The following is a 16,231-nucleotide window of genomic DNA, read 5'->3' as shown; positions in this document are numbered from 1 at the left end:
ATAAACATTACTCGAATGTACACTAAACTTCTTTATCACAAATAAACGTATAGATACATAAATTGAATGCAAAATCCATAATTTAAAACCAACCCATACTTATAATATCCATCGCCATTGCCTTTTATTAATTACTCGATTTATCTCTCAAAAAACCTCAGTTAATTAATTTTCCCTTAATACACGTACAAATTTCTTGGAATTCTATGTATATCTACCGAATATTTATTCACTTTCAAACACCTACACTTCTATATTCCGTCTATTCGTAATCCAAACGTTATTCTCTCGTTCGGTATCAACCGACACAAAATCCGTTCTCTTTTTTTAACGACCATTTTCTTTAATATATTCTGTGGCCAGTCGTAGAGGCAGATAACATTATCTATAATTTATAGATTAGCTTGTGGATGAGCAGATTATTGTAAGTGATTTTACTTTGGAGTTTATTGGAAGCACTAGTCGTTGAAGAGATAGGTATGACTTTACAATGTTGTAACATTATTTTGTGCTATGAAGAAGAAAGAAAGAACCAAGCTTTTTGTAGGTGTACAAATGATAAAGCGCGCTGTATATTTGTAAAATAAAGTTTCTTTTCAACTTAAGACTTGTGAATGCTCAAATGGTACTTGTTTATTAAGTCACATCGCTTTTCTGAGCTCCGCTTCGACAATAATGTTTGTTATGATGGTTAGCGTGACCGTAATTACTTTACTTCCCACTCGCAAAGTGAATCTTATTGTAAACGTGTGGCTACCGAATGTAGTGTCTTTATTGTTGTCAATACAGTGACAATTCCGGTCAAGTATCACCTACGCGATAAAATATTCAAGTGACTATGTTCCTGATTATTATAGGAATTTTCCTATTTTTGTGATATTATTAAAGTCACATTTTATTTTGTACCTCGCTAATTTAATAAGTAACTCAGAGGATAAAACTTAAAGGTTTTTACTTCGTATCAGGTATTATCGATGTATCGACAGTTTGGTGTCATTATAATGCTAATCAATCATGGTTCCAACTTTCCCAACGAGAAGATAAATCGATATGACATTACCAACATGTGATCAATTTATGTGTATCCTCAGAAAAGTAATTAATAAGTTTGAATGGGTTTTAGTAGCACATACCACAAATGCTCTCCGCTCAATAGGTTTAACTATATTAATGATGAGTAATATGACGTATTAAACGTTACACGTATATCACGCAGCTAATGTGTTTCCCTAAAGAGTTATCTTGATAGACTGGTTTGTAACATAGTGAATGAGAATAGACGATCATACCCAAACAAATATTACTACACAATTCACTACGCGTCTACTTCGCTGGTAACTGCTTTATAAAACTTGTCTGGGTTGGTAAACAGACGTAACTGATTTTACTACTGCTTTACGTACACGTAAATTATAACGTCATAAGAAGTCTTCTTATGTATGAATGACACATGACACGTTTTTATGATCGCAATGATTTGCAGCTGTTCTGCATTTGAATGTCCATGCATTTCACGGGAATTATTATTATTCATAGCAGTTTGTATACTGCGTAAAAAGTTACGTCATTTTTGCTTTAACATTGATAATAATATTAAACCTTCAATTATGGATCTCCGATTTTTTAATCACCTACTACCTGAATCCGAATCAATGGAAACGATGGACGATATATCTAATAACTATAGCTATTTATATGCTATTACGATTATCTCTATACTTCGATATAATGGCGGTTAGCTACATCATACCATCGAAATGTGATCGGATGGAGCAGTGGCTGCGCGCTCTCGCGGCAAGTTCAAGGTGAGCCCGTCGCTCCGCCCACACGCCCGCGCAGGCTCCTAGCTACACAACCGTTACTGGACCTCCGACACAACACCTCGCTTCACTATGAGGTCTCCCATACTCACTATACAACACTTAGTCGCTTATACAAATAATACTCTCTAAGTCCGACTTCTCAAATCGAGAAGTGCCAACATACATGAACAACTTCATTAGTACCATAACCGTTTGGGCCATTCATTACGATTCGCGTGCTAACTGGGTATATTCACAAATCATGTAAGTAATATGAAAGGCCGCTACACAATTAACTAGATTTGTGTGTATTGAAGGCCGCATGTCTTTATATTGTGTATAGTAAGTAAAATATACATAAACTATCGTACTTACTTGAACTCAAATAATTAAATTGGTATAAAAATCATACATATCTAACCAAATACTCCTTAGATTCTCTTCTAAATAATATTCATCATTACTTATACATATATATTTTTATCCACTTTATATTTTTGGATGGAAATTCCCATCACCAACGATTCCAAAGCGCAGACACCTGGCGACGCGATATTTAAATATTATCATCTCATAAATCACAAGGCAATAAAATACACCGCCGCTCAAAGTTAGTTAGCTAATTCTTTAGACGTATCTCATTAAGTACCGTGATAGGTATCTGTTTGGGCTGTTAACGATTTAATAAAAATATTTGTAAAATTTTGAAAAGCAAGTAACCTACCTGGGTATGGTGATAACTTGTCCGAGCTCGTCAACAACATGGTCAGCCAGCACGAGAACCGTGCCCTGTCCCGATGCACCGACAACCACGGAGACACCGCCATCTACCAGCTGCCCTCCTCCTCCCACCAACTGTCCATCTTCTAGCTGCCCGCTAATCATTTCAACCCGCTTCTGGTCTGGCGTCGTCGTATATATTACGGTTTGTTTATCATCCTCGTAAATGAGATCAATGGGTGTCTTCTCGTCGATGGACTCCATTCCTTGGTCGTAGACATCAGGTTGCACGGGTACTTTGCTGTCCGGAGCGTAAGCCGCGAGTTCATGTGGTGAATGGCGATAGGAGTGAGCATCATAGCCATCGTCGGAGTCCATCTCAACCTTGTGAGGGTAATAGTCGTGCGCCGGCTGCACGGGAGTCATGGTGGCAAGCACGGCGTGCGCGGGCGCAGGCGAGCGCGGCGCAGAGGCGGGTGAGGCGCAGCCTCGCGGAGTGCGCGCTCGCTCCTCGCACGCGGCTGGCGGCGACGCGGACATGGCGCCGCGCGAAGGCGCTTTCGGTGCCGTTCGTTTGCGTGCGGGCGGAGGCTCCTCTCAGGAGCACCCCGCTCTACACTCCCCCCGTATTCAACTTCTGCAAAAAAACTTTCCAATTATATTTATCATGCTTAATTAAATTATCAATATACACTGGCCAATATCTTCATTTGTTTGTTATTCAATGAGAGGACATGCTCGTTTTTATCGTAGTCGTCGATGTTACTATTCGCAAAAGCTAAAAATTTCAAATATGAGGCAATAGCTTTGCAGTGTCAATAACAATTCCGATTATATCCAATTAACAAAAAAATCATTTAAATGGCACACATAATACGCCAGGGCAATAGCAACAGCTGATCAGAGTCCAGTTAGAACAGAACGAGTATCAAGTGGCACCTGACCGGCGAGAAGCGCCCGAACTTGTTCAGAACCGCCCTGCTCCGACGCACCAGAGGCGCACCACGGAACGGTACAAACTGGTAACACCATTGTACCCACCACGTGCATGTCAAACTTGTCACAAACTAACAATACAACATAGTTGTCACAACCTGATATGAACAACGTGAGTTTGTTTTGGTGAAACAAGCATGTTACCGCCTTAAAATAGATATCTAACAGTGCACCCCTAAATCTCATCTAACAATAATCTTCCGAGTTTGCGTTGTAAATAAATATAATAATAAAACATATCACTCAAAAATTATATGTTAAAAAGATAAAATAATTACACATACACCATGGATACCATACATAGGTGTGAAGACATAATTTGTAACAAATCAATTTTTGAAGGCTGGAAGAAATATGAACACATAATCAGAAATTTTTCTTCAAGAGGTTCGAACGTGATAGTCATGCCTAAGCTAAAAAGCCCCATACAAATTGCAACATTTTGATTATTCAAGAAATTAATAAGCTGTTCAGTTAATGATATGATTCAACTGCAAAGTAAGAAATAATCCAAACTAACGAAACCAAGTGGAATCCTATTTGATTTGTACTGAAAAGTGCAGAGAGGTCTTTGTCAGTACCACATGCCAGCGAGAACGCCATTGCTTCGCCACAGGAGGAAAAATAAAATTACAAAAAGGCTTTGGTGCGGAGCCGGCTGTCAAAGTGTGCGCACACACAGACGCGCGAGAAGCTCGCGCACCGCTCAATACACCAATAAATACACGTAATGTTCTTTATGCACGTGTGTGTTACCCGCGCATGTGTTTGTGCCGCAACAGTCCTGTATGTATAGCACACATGTTTATGTTTCACACAAATTGAACCCTGGCTTTTGTTTTTTGTAGATTCAATCATTATTGAATCACATTCTCTTTTATTCACTAATGGTTAAACTACGTTCATGGTTACAATCAGTCGGTAAACAAAAACAACCAAAACAAAGAAAAACTTATCAAACGATAATCGAAAAAATACGAACGAAGACTGCGCTAAACAAAGCGTTAATATCACTTAGATGTAACGAACAAACGAGCACGTCATCGCACTGATAGTAAGGTCGGGGGCGGCGGCGGCGCGGGCGTCCTGGCGCAGATCGTCACGCACGTCAAACTAGTCTCATGACGTCACAGCCTGCCCGGCGAAATTACAAAACCGGCCGGCCGGGCGGCGAAGCAGCCTCCGCCAGCAAGCGGGCCGGTGCGGCGCAGTGGCGGGCGCGCCGCCGCCCGACCCCGACGCGCCACCGGCTTTTGACATACCGTGGGCGGCGTCTCGACGCTGGCGACGCGGGCCGTGCGCGGGCGCGGGCGCGGGGACTGAGCACGCGGCGAGCGGCGCTACGGAGCGCGGGCGCAGGTGCTCTGAGCGCAGCAGCCTCCGCGCGCCGGCGCCGCCGCCCTCCGCACCTCCCCGCACGTCCCGCGCGCCGCTCTCGCACGCACCAAAACGACGAATTTATCTTCCGCGCACGCTGGCCCTTCTCCCCGAGGACGTTGCCCAGGGTGCCTCGCCGAACTTAACCAGAAACATTATTCGACTTTTTTGCGTACAAAGAAATCAACTCTAGAGTAGGTTATATGAATTTCAATTTCTCGTACAGAAAACCATATCGACATATCTCAATCAAAAAGTAAGTTTTAAGGTATTTGTGGATATATTGAGGCCGAAAAGCCTTTCGGCGACAAACGCCACCTCGTCTAGTGACTGGACCGCGTCGCCCCCGGCGGCAGTAACTGTACGCGGTGGTCACTCAGCAGCAGTTACAAAATCCACGACCTGCGTAGTTGGAATTACCCAACTTTACGCAACTTCCCTTATTGGACTTTCATGTAACGAGATATCAACTCAATAAAATTACAAGAGATTAAGATATCAAAATCATCACCTAAAATAAGTACTGCGTAACGTAAGATATTTCATTCTTATGTAATTATTTGCAAAAACAAAAGATTCGATCGAATCGATTTCGACATTATATTTAAATTTCATAGAATACCTACCTCATTCATGTTGGTACCATGATATAACAGTTTAGGAACCAAACCCTCGTTGAAGTCTTTTGTACTAAGTTCCATACTGCCATAGGAAAGAGTTCAATGCGCTTACTTATAAAAAAAAATTATTACTAAAGTAGCAATTTCTATTGCACACTAAAAATAAAATATTTTGTATGCTTATATTTATATTGCTAAAAATTTATTTTCTAAATTAATTCCATCGGGTGCTTTAGAATGAACAAACTCTGGGCAAATAGAGAAATATACAAATACCGCAAATCTGAATGGATAATGTAAACTTAAGTAATTAATTCCTTGCCCACTCATTTCAAGCCCCACAACTAGGCACAGATCTCATCTAAAGAAAAAAAAATAAGCGTCACGTAACTTTTTAAAGATGTTTAAGTCCCCAACTTATATTGAATCAGCGTGTTGGACGTATACCCTAAGTCATATATTCATAGAAATCAACAAATAACGTACGTACCTATCATTCACAACGTAGTACCTATAAAAGTTTACTAAAATAATTTTATTTGAGAAATCCCAAGATCAGCAGACTCTTATCTATCGTCTGTCTTTGAAATGTTTTAAGTTCATAAAAGGAAACTCCTTGTTTTCACAATTCACAACTTTTAGAGCACGCAATTTTATTTTAGTAAACGAATTTTTCTAAATTATTACCTGTCATTGTGGGTCTGGATCCCTTGGCGTTTCGTTTAGTACTTCGCCAGAACACCAGGAGTTACAGTTCCCTGTACTATTACAGGAAACTGCCTAGTTTAAGACCGGGTATTTGGCGTCATAACATGGTAATCATTATCATTATCAATTAATAATCAAAACCGTCATATATATACATACACTCATAGTTACATTAGGAACTCACACAAAAGGTACATATTTTAGTAACAGCAGAGCTCCTTGTGAAAGAGTTCGTCCAGGGCAGTACTGCCACTTCACCTATTTCTGCCGCCAAACAGTAATGTGAGCATTACTGCGTTCCAGTTTTGAACGGCCCTATGTGCCTGTAATTTCACCAGCACACGTATATGTCTCAGAGTAACGGGCGCAATGGCAGTGCCCCTCCGGTCTTTGCAGTTTAAAACTCTGAGTGGCACTGTAACTATTATGAATAGGCGTGCCGCTTCCCACCTGGCGCACGACTTATTCGTCCCGTCACTTGGTATTATAAAAAAATACGTACATATATTCATAGATTAAAGATCTTTATTCCTTGGATATTGAAACCTACTATAAATTGCACGTATTTATTTACGTAGGTAGTAGAACTGAACGTTACCTGATAAAAAGCGGCAAACAATTTGTATCGCTAGCTTTTTATTCAACTACAACCAAGATTGTGGAAGATGTGTTTATTCGTTAGTATGTATAACCATTGTAAGATTGAAAATAGTCAAGGTCAGAAATAGTAATTTAAAAAATAATATTTTTGTTACCTATTAGTAATGCGAATTCAATAACTTATTTCACTAGGCACTTAGTGACAATACTCTGTAAATTGGCAAACAGCAGCGTATAAGTATCATGTTTAAATATTCGTTTTATGAACATTTGCTTACGTTAAATTTTGAGAATTTTCCTCTTCTTCTTCCTATTCCTTTTCCGTTTTATTTGGCTCGGGTTTCCTTGTGCATCGGCTTTGGGTTAGGACTTTCTCGACATGTCGACAGACGTTTTTTTCTCTTTTACGGGGTTCAGTGTGAATGTCTAATATTACCTTTACAGAATAGCTTTCTTCTCTCCTGCTTATATGACCGTGCCAGCGGAATCTGATCTCTTTAAACTTCTCTGACACCGGAAGGACTTTAAATGATCCTCTAATGTACTTATTATGGACCCTTAGTAGCTGTAGAGCTCCTTGTGAAAGAGTTCGTCCAGGGAAGTACTGCCTACCACCTTACCTATTTCTGCCGCCAAGCAGTAATGTGAGCATTACTGCGTTCCGGTTTGAAGGGTAAGGGTGCTGGTGAATTACAAGCATATGGGACTTATCCACTTTTATCTCAATATGACGGATGTAGTGGCTGTGCCCCTAAGATCATTGCGATTTAAAGCTCTGAGTGGCACTGCAAATGTTATGGATAGGCGTGTCGCTTACCACCAGGCGCACGATTTGTTCGTGCCGTCACTTGGTATTATAACAAAAAAAACCTTATCTAATGACATTCCTGAAAATGCTTTCCTCTAGAAAGTGTAATTCGATAAATCAATACAAATACTCTTTAGTGAAAAAAACAAAAGACAAAAGACAAGGGACAACAAACGAGTTTATTGCTCGATGGCTATCTCTTCCAGACAACTTCGAGTTAGTAGGATAAACTTGAAAACAATCATTTCCAGAAGGAATTATTATTACTTAGGGTTGGGCATACACTTCTACAGTTTATTGTACTTAAACAACGAGGCCTACATTAACGACAACCTGCCAGCATTTGCTATGACAATTGAAGCCATTGGAATTGGAACCCTTTCCACTCAAATGTATTTTTTTTATAATATCATGTTGGTATAACATTTTTTAACTAGTATAACAATAAACCATACAATATACTTATAATATAGTTTACGACTCCTAGGAATGCGAGTATCATCCACGGCGTTACTACTTCAATTATAGACAATCTTAATATGAATCTCGGACATTGTAGCGGCGGCGAGTTCGGACGCTTATTTAACTTCCCAGAAATGCTTAAATGAGCGGTGAAAGCCAACAAAACAGGTGTGTAACATGGATACGGGTACATGTGGTGCCATTTTACGAAACACTTTAAATTATGTCCGCCGTAAACGTGGTTGTTATTAATATAAGTATTTATATGTGTGCCATGCTATGCATAACTCGTATCACTTTTAGCTTTCAAACTTATATGGATGGTGTAATTTAAATTAAAAAGTATTATAAAACGGTAATAAAACCTCTCATGTGCTTAATTTACTGTTTCGTAACCACTTTTTTTGTTATCTTTAACGTAGATTAAGAAAATTTATCTAAATAATATACATCACTTCTAAAAAATAATAAAAATATATATATATAATTTATATTAATACGTAACTATTCATAAATAACTAATAAATAATTCGTATTGGTGCCTAATAATGAGACTTGTGTAAACAAATTGTCTTCATGCATCAAATTATAACTTAACAATAATATTCTTTATAAAAATTTAGTTAAGTAGGCAATTAACTACGTAACGAATTGCTTTGCCTATGTGGTTGTATCATATTCTTGGTTCCATCAATGTTTGAATTCATCTAATGAAATGTGAAAAACTAGACGTTTAATGTTGCTGCATAACAAAACCTTTTGAAAATCAAATAAATACTAGTCAAATAATTCGATAGGTAATCATGTGTTTGTTAAGTACTACGCTTGACTTTTGTCTAATGAATACTAATTTATGTTTTTCTATGTATTCTAATTCACAAGGTATTCTAGGATCGACGATTGGTAAGCAAAAGATCCTCGATTCCAATAACATATGGTAACAAAGGTTGGTATTACGTTATAACACTAAAGTACAAATTAGTCCTTTCTTTATTGCTATAAATTCTATCCCTGCAGAGTAACTAAGTACGTGCCGAAAATAACATTACTGACTTCGTTTTCCGACTTTGTTTCATGTTATGTATGCTGTATTCAAACTCATACTCAGATCATACTGACCACAGACATATATCTAGATAGACGCCGCAAGTACAGCAATTCGTATGAAAACCAAACGAGCGTGCCACATTTTTGTATCCACTACAGACGTCACAAGAACTATTTAGTGATGCAAACCTTCCGCTAGCTCTAAATCGATTTATTGAACGGAATACGCGTAAACACGCGTATTCCATTCAATCAATCGATTCTAAATAGAATATTTTTTGTTTAAGTATTTGTTAATTACAAGTGCATAATCGTGATATTAAAATAGTAGAAAAATACTAGAATAAGATAGTTTAGTCCTTTATTTTACGTGTTTCAAAAATGTAGATTACTTAAAAAAAATTAAGACTTTAATTTTTAATCGACTTCAAACATTAAAATTCCTTCTAGTAAAATGAGCTTATTATATAACATCTTTTTGTAATAGAAGATCTTATCGATTTACTTAAATAATGAAAAAGCAACGTCAATATATGAACTTGCGACTGCCTTAATTAATTTTACGTCTATGATTTTACTAGATGGTTTTCTGTTGGTAATTGGTCAAATTGATGAATGGCAAGACAAATGAAAATGTTACTGCTAACAAAATATGGTAAAATCTTACTAATCAGAAGACGTTTACTTAAGAGGGAGCAGAGGAAAAATTCCTAATCTTCGATTTGATTTTAGAGGGGTATATCCACTTTAAAGTTAAAAATAAAATATTGTAGAGTCACTACACGATATATTCAAGTATAGACATTAATCAAAAACATAAAACAATAAAGTTTCCTCGATAGATAAAAATCACGAAATGACTCTAATTTTCACTTTTTTTCGATTTATCCTCGAAATGCTACAGGTTATTAGGACAAAAATTAGATAATTAATTATATTTATGCATGATCGACAACTGTCACTACTGATTTTTTTAACCCCTTTAGTTTTAGAGTTATATCCGCTAAAACGAATTTGGTACTTTTAATGCGCAAAATTCAACATCTCCTGTCGCATGTCACGTGAACTTCAGGCATATATTTGTTTCACAAATTTGGGCGGTGCCAACGTCAAAACTTTTTTGGCATGAGAGCTCTTAATGACTGGCTTGTGAAATTTTTGTGATTTGTTTATTATTTCTCAGATTTCTAACTCTGCTACTCTGCATATTTGGGTAGCATCGTAGCATCTTCGTCCAACCATGACCAACTCCAGGTTTTTGTACAGACAGCGCACTGTTAATTATTTGCGTTATATATTTTTTTGTTTTTTGTATTACTCGTACTACATATCCGGCAATGTATGATTACATACATTGCCGGATATGTAGTACGAGTAAATAATATAATCGAGCAAATAATTATATTTGCTCACTATATTCGGACATTTGAGGCAACGTGCTGCAAAGATTATCGAAATTACAGATACTACTGATAATAGATACTACAAAAGTGAAAATAAAAATACGAAACGTTACTAAACGACAACAAAAGAGTTATAGAATACTTTTATAATATTGCTAAGGTCATAATAATTTTCGTTTTTCTAAATCGATCGGAATCGAGAACAGTGTTGCCTAACGTATATATCACTAAATCTTAAATTTGACCAAAAAAAATGTACAAGCGGCCGTACGATGAAACTAAATGCATTATACAAAAGTGCGTTCTTTCAATATTCATGGCGTATTAACAAAGGATCATAAATATATCGCACAAAGTAAAAGCTGCAATGTATTACAAATGAGGCATACACTCGGTTGCTTATTTGTTTTCTGGAAACTCATACAAAACCAAAATAATTGTTTTTAAAATAAATTACGCATCTTCTCATTACAAAATCACTTGCCCATGGAAGGAAACGTCCCTGTCTACCCATTTGCCCTCAGTTATGCTGCTTTTGCAGTTTATAATGGCACAATTATGCATCTTTTTGCGTTTTTGACTGGTCTTTATATACGATAACGGTCGAGCGCGTTCTGAAGTGAAGCAGCGGCAAGTACGTGAATTTCACTTACTTTCGGCACGCGAAGTACGTACACTTGCGGTGTCTATCTAAATATATGTCTGTGTACTGACTCATTAGGACTCTCGGATGTTATCTGCTAAAGCCTACCTACCCTCTAGCAAATGGGGAGCGACGACTACCGATCGTTTGGGATAAAGCGTAGCCATTCACTGAGAGCAAATGGCATCTCTGTATATCGTGCACTTTAATCGACTTCAACTTCAACTTTTGTGTCTATGGCTCCGTCGTTTTGCGCGACGATTTTGCCAACTTTAATCGACAAAAATTGTTAAAATCAAACCGACATATAAAACCTACCGCTTTAATTATATATTTTTTAGGATGGCAATAATTACCTTTGCTGTCGTGGAATCTGTCATTGAGCTCGTGGAGAAATCGCTGTCTCTTTCCCTCTTGAAAGAATAACCGACGAATGTGCGGTTTGTTCTGATTATTCAACAAGTTTTATTTTTTATTTTTCACTGTTTCCTACTTGGTGCATATTGTTTCATTACTGGTAATAAATTGCTATAACAATCGTAAGTATAATATAAGTTCTTGAAAACCCTATAGCTGTAAAATTAGTGCAATGCTGACATTGATATTCGAATTCATAACCTCAATCATAGTTTAAAATTCGTTGTGAACTCTTGAAAATGTAATTTTTTGTATCGCTGCTTGTAACTATAATTCATGTTCCTTGGCCAGAACACAGTAAATATGATGTAGTGATTGTAGTGTCGATTTTCAAACCATTCCTAATTAGGCGCTAACTATCGTTTCTGTAGATACATTAACCGGCAGTAGTTTTATTATCTGGTTTATTGTTTTTTTCAGACGATGTCCGCTCTTGTTCATGAAAAAGTTTGGTTAGACAAAACCCTTTACACCGACGCCGAAAGGGATTACTATGTATCGTTGTCAAAGGTCAGTGTGCTTGCAGGATTATATCTTAAATCTCAGTTTATATACATTGTAATATTTGGACACTGTAGTTCTTTGTAATAACTTAATAAATGTTTAGCTTGAAGTAGTACTTTCTCTCAATGTGTTTTGAGTTGACATGAATAATTATCTGTGAAAATGATGTTATAGGTTCGAGTTACTCCACTTACGTTAACTCAGTCTTCTTTGGCCAATGAAGTGGCAAAGGCTAGACAGCACATCAAAAACTCTCTAGAATGTGTGAGTAGATCTGTTTACTTCATGTTCACACATTTTTTGTAGTATGACTTATGTGCACACAATGATAGGGCACTTGTGCACGCTACAGTTTTTTAAATTATTTTTTTTGCATTGATGTGCTTGTTATTAGTACATTCTACTTATTTTGTTACTTTTCTGTTTGTTTCTTTAGTGTTAATGCTGTTATAACTTGTCTGTGTTTGCAATTACGTGTGTTTGTAACATGTGTTATACTAATTCTTAACGTCTTTCTATTTAGGTAATAGTAAATAATCATGACCTTTCAGATGGATAGTGTAGCCAGCCTAGCAGGAGTTCCCAACATTGAATTGTTTAACAAAATAAACGGCCTGGAGAAAGAAAACTCAACTCTCAAAAAGTCCATTGATGACTTGCGCAACTTGGTCATCAGCCTTCAAGCTAGAGTTGACTCCCTAGAAAAAGTGGGCACCAAAATAGGAGCACCTAAACCCCATGCAGAGGTTCCCAAAGTAAGTTTCTTAGTTAACCATATCATGTCGCACATGTATGTATTGCTACGATCTCTACATTGTGTAATTTTCTCTATTATTATTCTTTTCACAAATTTCCAGAATGGTGTATGAAATGTTTGCTTAACTTACAGCCCCAGGTAGTACAAGATGATGATGATGATGATGGTGTGGATCTATTTGGATCAGATGATGAAGAAGAAAGTGCAGAAGCTGCAAAAATAAGAGAAGAGCGTCTAGCTCAATACAATGCAAAGAAAGCCAAAAGTAAGCTCTGCATGTTACTGCTTTACTACTCAATTTGTGATTTCTTTTTTCTCAAAATTTGATTTTGGTTTTAAATATGCAATCGAAATTGATGAAATTATTATGCACTCATCTTAATTACATTACAGAACCAGTCCTTATTGCAAAGTCCAACATAATATTGGATGTGAAACCTTGGGATGATGAAACTGACATGGTGGCTATGGAAAAGGTAGTCAGAGAAATCAGCACTGATGGTCTTCTTTGGGGTGCAGCCAAACTTGTGCCATTGGCATATGGCATTCACAAACTGCAGATCTCTTGCGTCGTAGAAGACGACAAAGTCTCTATCGACTGGCTTACAGAAGAAATAGAGAAACTTGAAGACTTCGTAAGTGAAAATTTACTTCATATTTTAAATATGGGCTTCTAAGTTAAATTCAACTCTAATAAGATAAAAACAGTCCTTAATTTCTAAGTGGTACACTTACTGTTTTTACGGGACAGGAATCATTGTATTTTAATTATGAATGACCTAAAAATATTGAATTATTTTTGGTTTTTTGCAGGTTCAAAGTGTCGACATAGCGGCTTTCAATAAAGTGTAACAAAATATAAAAATGTTATTAAAAGCTAATTTCTTTCAACATTCTTTTATTTTCACTGTAAAGTCACTGTAACATAACTACTAGAATAGGCACGGGCAAATTGAACACAAAACAAATCCGTACGTTATTGCAGTGTGACCGTGGTCAAGTTTTTGAAATTTGACTAGCCTGATAAAAAGTCGCTATTTAGTCGATTCTAGTCGCGAAAAACTAGATTTAGTCGGTCTGCGCCGTTCAAAAGTTCTAAGGGTATTTTACTGCTCACGCTGGAATTTGCTTTTTCCGGCGGCATCATTTTTTGATCTCGAGAACTAGGTACAAGCTCCTAGCTTAAATCTGATTTCACCCAGAAAAGTCGTGAATTAGTCGGTTCTAGTCGCAAAATTTTAGTATTAGTTGCCCCATTGCTTAGAAGATACAACCGATTTATTATTTCAAAGGTAAACCTGTGTTAGTGTCGGAGCTCATTATTATATAAAACGCAAAAAGAACTAAGGCTCAGTCTACATTGCGGCGCAACGGAAGCGTCAATTTTGCTTCGTTGCACGAGAGGGCTCATGCGATCGCTGGAATGCTCGGCATTCGCAAGCTTTAGTATTTCGTCGGCGTTTGATGTCACATTGCACCTTTTTTTATATAATACCTAATGACGGGGAACACAGACTACTTAGTGAACTACGGGGAATAACAAGTCGTGCGCCTGATGGTAAGCTACACGCCTGTCCATAACAGTTGCAGTGCCACTCAAGACATTTAAATCGCAAAGATCCGTGGGGCACTGCAAATAATTCAAGACATTATTTTCATACTACAATGCAATATTAATCAGTGGTTTTTCGTGAATCGATTATATTATATAGTGCTTATAATTTGTGTAAAAGCAAACGGCCGAGATTCGTACATGAATTATTTGATGCACTAAGGGTGCAGTTTCCAGTTTGGCGGGAGATGTATTGTTGTAAATGTATAAACTTTTTTTGAATAAATGAATTAAAAAAAAAAATACTAAAATCACTAGTTATGGCCTTTCCCAAAGTTAAACACCTGTTTAGTGACTATGTATATTTAAGAAAAACGTGAAATTGCGGGTAGAATTAAACATTCTTCTTTCGAATATCGAATTTCATTTGATAATGTTTTGTGTAAACCTGCTTTACTTTTGTATTAGTTCTGTGGCAGTAAAGAACGCTAATTCATATTATGTTCTGTTATGAAGTCAATTCATTTTATTATTAATGAGTTCTGTGTAGTTAATGATATATATTTATATATGTGGATTGTTCATTTATTGTGTGGATCAATATGGCCTCAAAACGCGATCAAACTAAGTAACAAAACCAGAATACATTTAATCATAATATTGAATGAGGATAATATAATTATGTGAGTTTATAGATAAACCAATATGAGCGTTTTTCTCCTTTTAGGTACACCGTCTTTAATTATCAAGAAAAGTGAATACGCAATGTATTTTTTAACTTTCCTGAAAAAAATATTGATAGAAAACTTCAGAAGTTGAAATAATATTAATTCTCGAAATAAGCTGCCCGGAAAAACACATTCCAGAGTTAAGAAAAATATATAAGGACTATTTTGAAAAGGTATTTATTTTAAAATGGAAACAGTGTAATTAGTACCGCACCGCAAAATGTTTTTAGAAAAAGAGAAAGACTGGCTGAAAAAGACAAATAAATATTGCATATCTTATCAAGGCCGACCTTCATAAGATTTTCTGAATGCAAACGATTCTACTAAACGTAAAAAATTAAAGATTGCAGAGACGAATACAGCCTATATGAATTAATATACGCTACTCAAATGAGTTTGAGGAAAAGGAATAAGGAAAATTAAAAGAAGCGGAAATAGTAAAAAACGTACTTTTATGAAATCATACTTATAGAGAGTCGTATTCCAGAACTGTACTCAATGCTCAAGTCAGGATTTGAGCAGACTTGAGTATGATTTGAAGCACTGGAAATACGACCCTACTGGCAAGGACTTGAGTATGATTTTCATTGCTCACTGCAATACTCATGTCCTGACTTGAGTATTGAGTAGAGTTCTGGAATACGACCCTGAGGGTGGTTTAAAGCACTCAAAATCATACTCAAATTCCTGCCATTAGGGTTGTATTTAAAGTGCTTGAAATCATACTCAGATCCTGACTTGAGCATTGAGTAGAGTTCTGGAATACGACTCTCGGTGTAATAGCCTTAGAATAATAATAGCATTAAAAAAAACGGTAATTTTATTGATTTTGTATGAAAAATATTTTATGAAATTTCACAAACTTTGATTGTCCCGATTTTTTAATTCCATACAATAAAATGATCTCTTCATGAAACTGAGACGATGAACACTAAAAAATAATTTGATAATAATTATTTTGATAAAATTTATTTTTATATATTGAAGTTGGATATATTTAAAAAATGCGTTTCGAAAGTATCTATTAGGTAATTCTAGACAAAACATTTAAAATAAGTAAACATGGTAAAAATTCCTAACAAAATTC

At 36.5% G+C, this 16,231-nt stretch overlaps 2 protein-coding genes and 1 long non-coding RNA gene across 10 annotated transcripts in view; 2 read left to right on the top strand and 1 right to left on the bottom strand.

The window, feature by feature from the left end:
• The window catches only part of LOC113230204 (protein grainyhead), a 100,734-nt gene extending 95,847 nt beyond the window's left edge, over positions 1-4,887 (bottom strand). For 3 of the 5 annotated variants that reach the window (XM_026464016.1, XM_026464017.1, XM_026464014.1), the window contains exons 1-2: positions 4,781-4,887; positions 2,527-3,159 (exon numbers count right to left, since the gene is read on the bottom strand). In XM_026464016.1, the coding sequence (XP_026319801.1) occupies positions 2,527-3,062 (536 nt within the window). In that variant the 5' untranslated portion in view covers positions 3,063-3,159; positions 4,781-4,887. The remainder of the gene's footprint in view (positions 1-2,526; positions 3,160-4,780) is intronic. The other 2 variants (XM_026464018.1, XM_026464015.1) reach the window with 1 other exon arrangement.
• Positions 4,888-4,981: 94 nt separating this feature from the next.
• LOC113230207 lies at positions 4,982-9,005 on the top strand. Its single transcript, XR_003310473.1, has 3 exons — positions 4,982-5,151; positions 8,119-8,261; positions 8,976-9,005. It is a non-coding gene; the product is annotated as an uncharacterized LOC113230207 (long non-coding RNA).
• A 2,573-nt stretch (positions 9,006-11,578) lies between these two features.
• On the top strand, positions 11,579-13,757 carry LOC113230206 (probable elongation factor 1-delta). Of its 4 annotated transcripts, none has more exons than XM_026464021.1 (7): positions 11,582-11,725; positions 12,024-12,113; positions 12,282-12,371; positions 12,659-12,862; positions 12,997-13,129; positions 13,258-13,499; positions 13,678-13,757. In XM_026464021.1, the coding sequence occupies exons 2-7, from the start codon at positions 12,027-12,029 to the stop codon at positions 13,714-13,716; spliced, it is 795 nt and encodes a 264-aa protein (XP_026319806.1). In that variant the 5' UTR covers positions 11,582-11,725; positions 12,024-12,026; the 3' UTR covers positions 13,717-13,757. The 4 variants fall into 4 exon arrangements, with proteins under 4 accessions (XP_026319808.1, XP_026319806.1, XP_026319807.1 ...); XM_026464022.1 differs by lacking the exon at positions 11,582-11,725 and adding an exon at positions 11,893-11,900; XM_026464023.1 differs by lacking the exon at positions 12,282-12,371 and having other exon boundaries at positions 11,579-11,725.
• Positions 13,758-16,231: the final 2,474 nt, after the last annotated feature.

This window comes from Hyposmocoma kahamanoa, unplaced genomic scaffold (assembly GCF_003589595.1).
Source record: "Hyposmocoma kahamanoa isolate Upper Pololo Valley unplaced genomic scaffold, ASM358959v1 63, whole genome shotgun sequence".
Lineage (NCBI taxonomy): Eukaryota > Metazoa > Arthropoda > Insecta > Lepidoptera > Cosmopterigidae > Hyposmocoma > Hyposmocoma kahamanoa.
This window is presented reverse-complemented; position numbering and strand designations above follow the sequence as displayed.

What these genes read in the sequence shown, in the direction of transcription:
- LOC113230206 (XM_026464021.1), top strand. Translation starts at nt 12,027, where the DNA reads ATGTCCGCTCTTGTTCATGAAAAAGTTTGGTTAGACAAAACCCTTTAC. An exon ending in ACTATGTATCGTTGTCAAAG is followed by an intron (nt 12,114 to 12,281) that starts GTCAGTGTGCTT and finishes ATGATGTTATAG; the next exon opens with GTTCGAGTTACTCCACTTAC. An exon ending in TCAAAAACTCTCTAGAATGT is followed by an intron (nt 12,372 to 12,658) that starts GTGAGTAGATCT and finishes ATGACCTTTCAG; the next exon opens with ATGGATAGTGTAGCCAGCCT.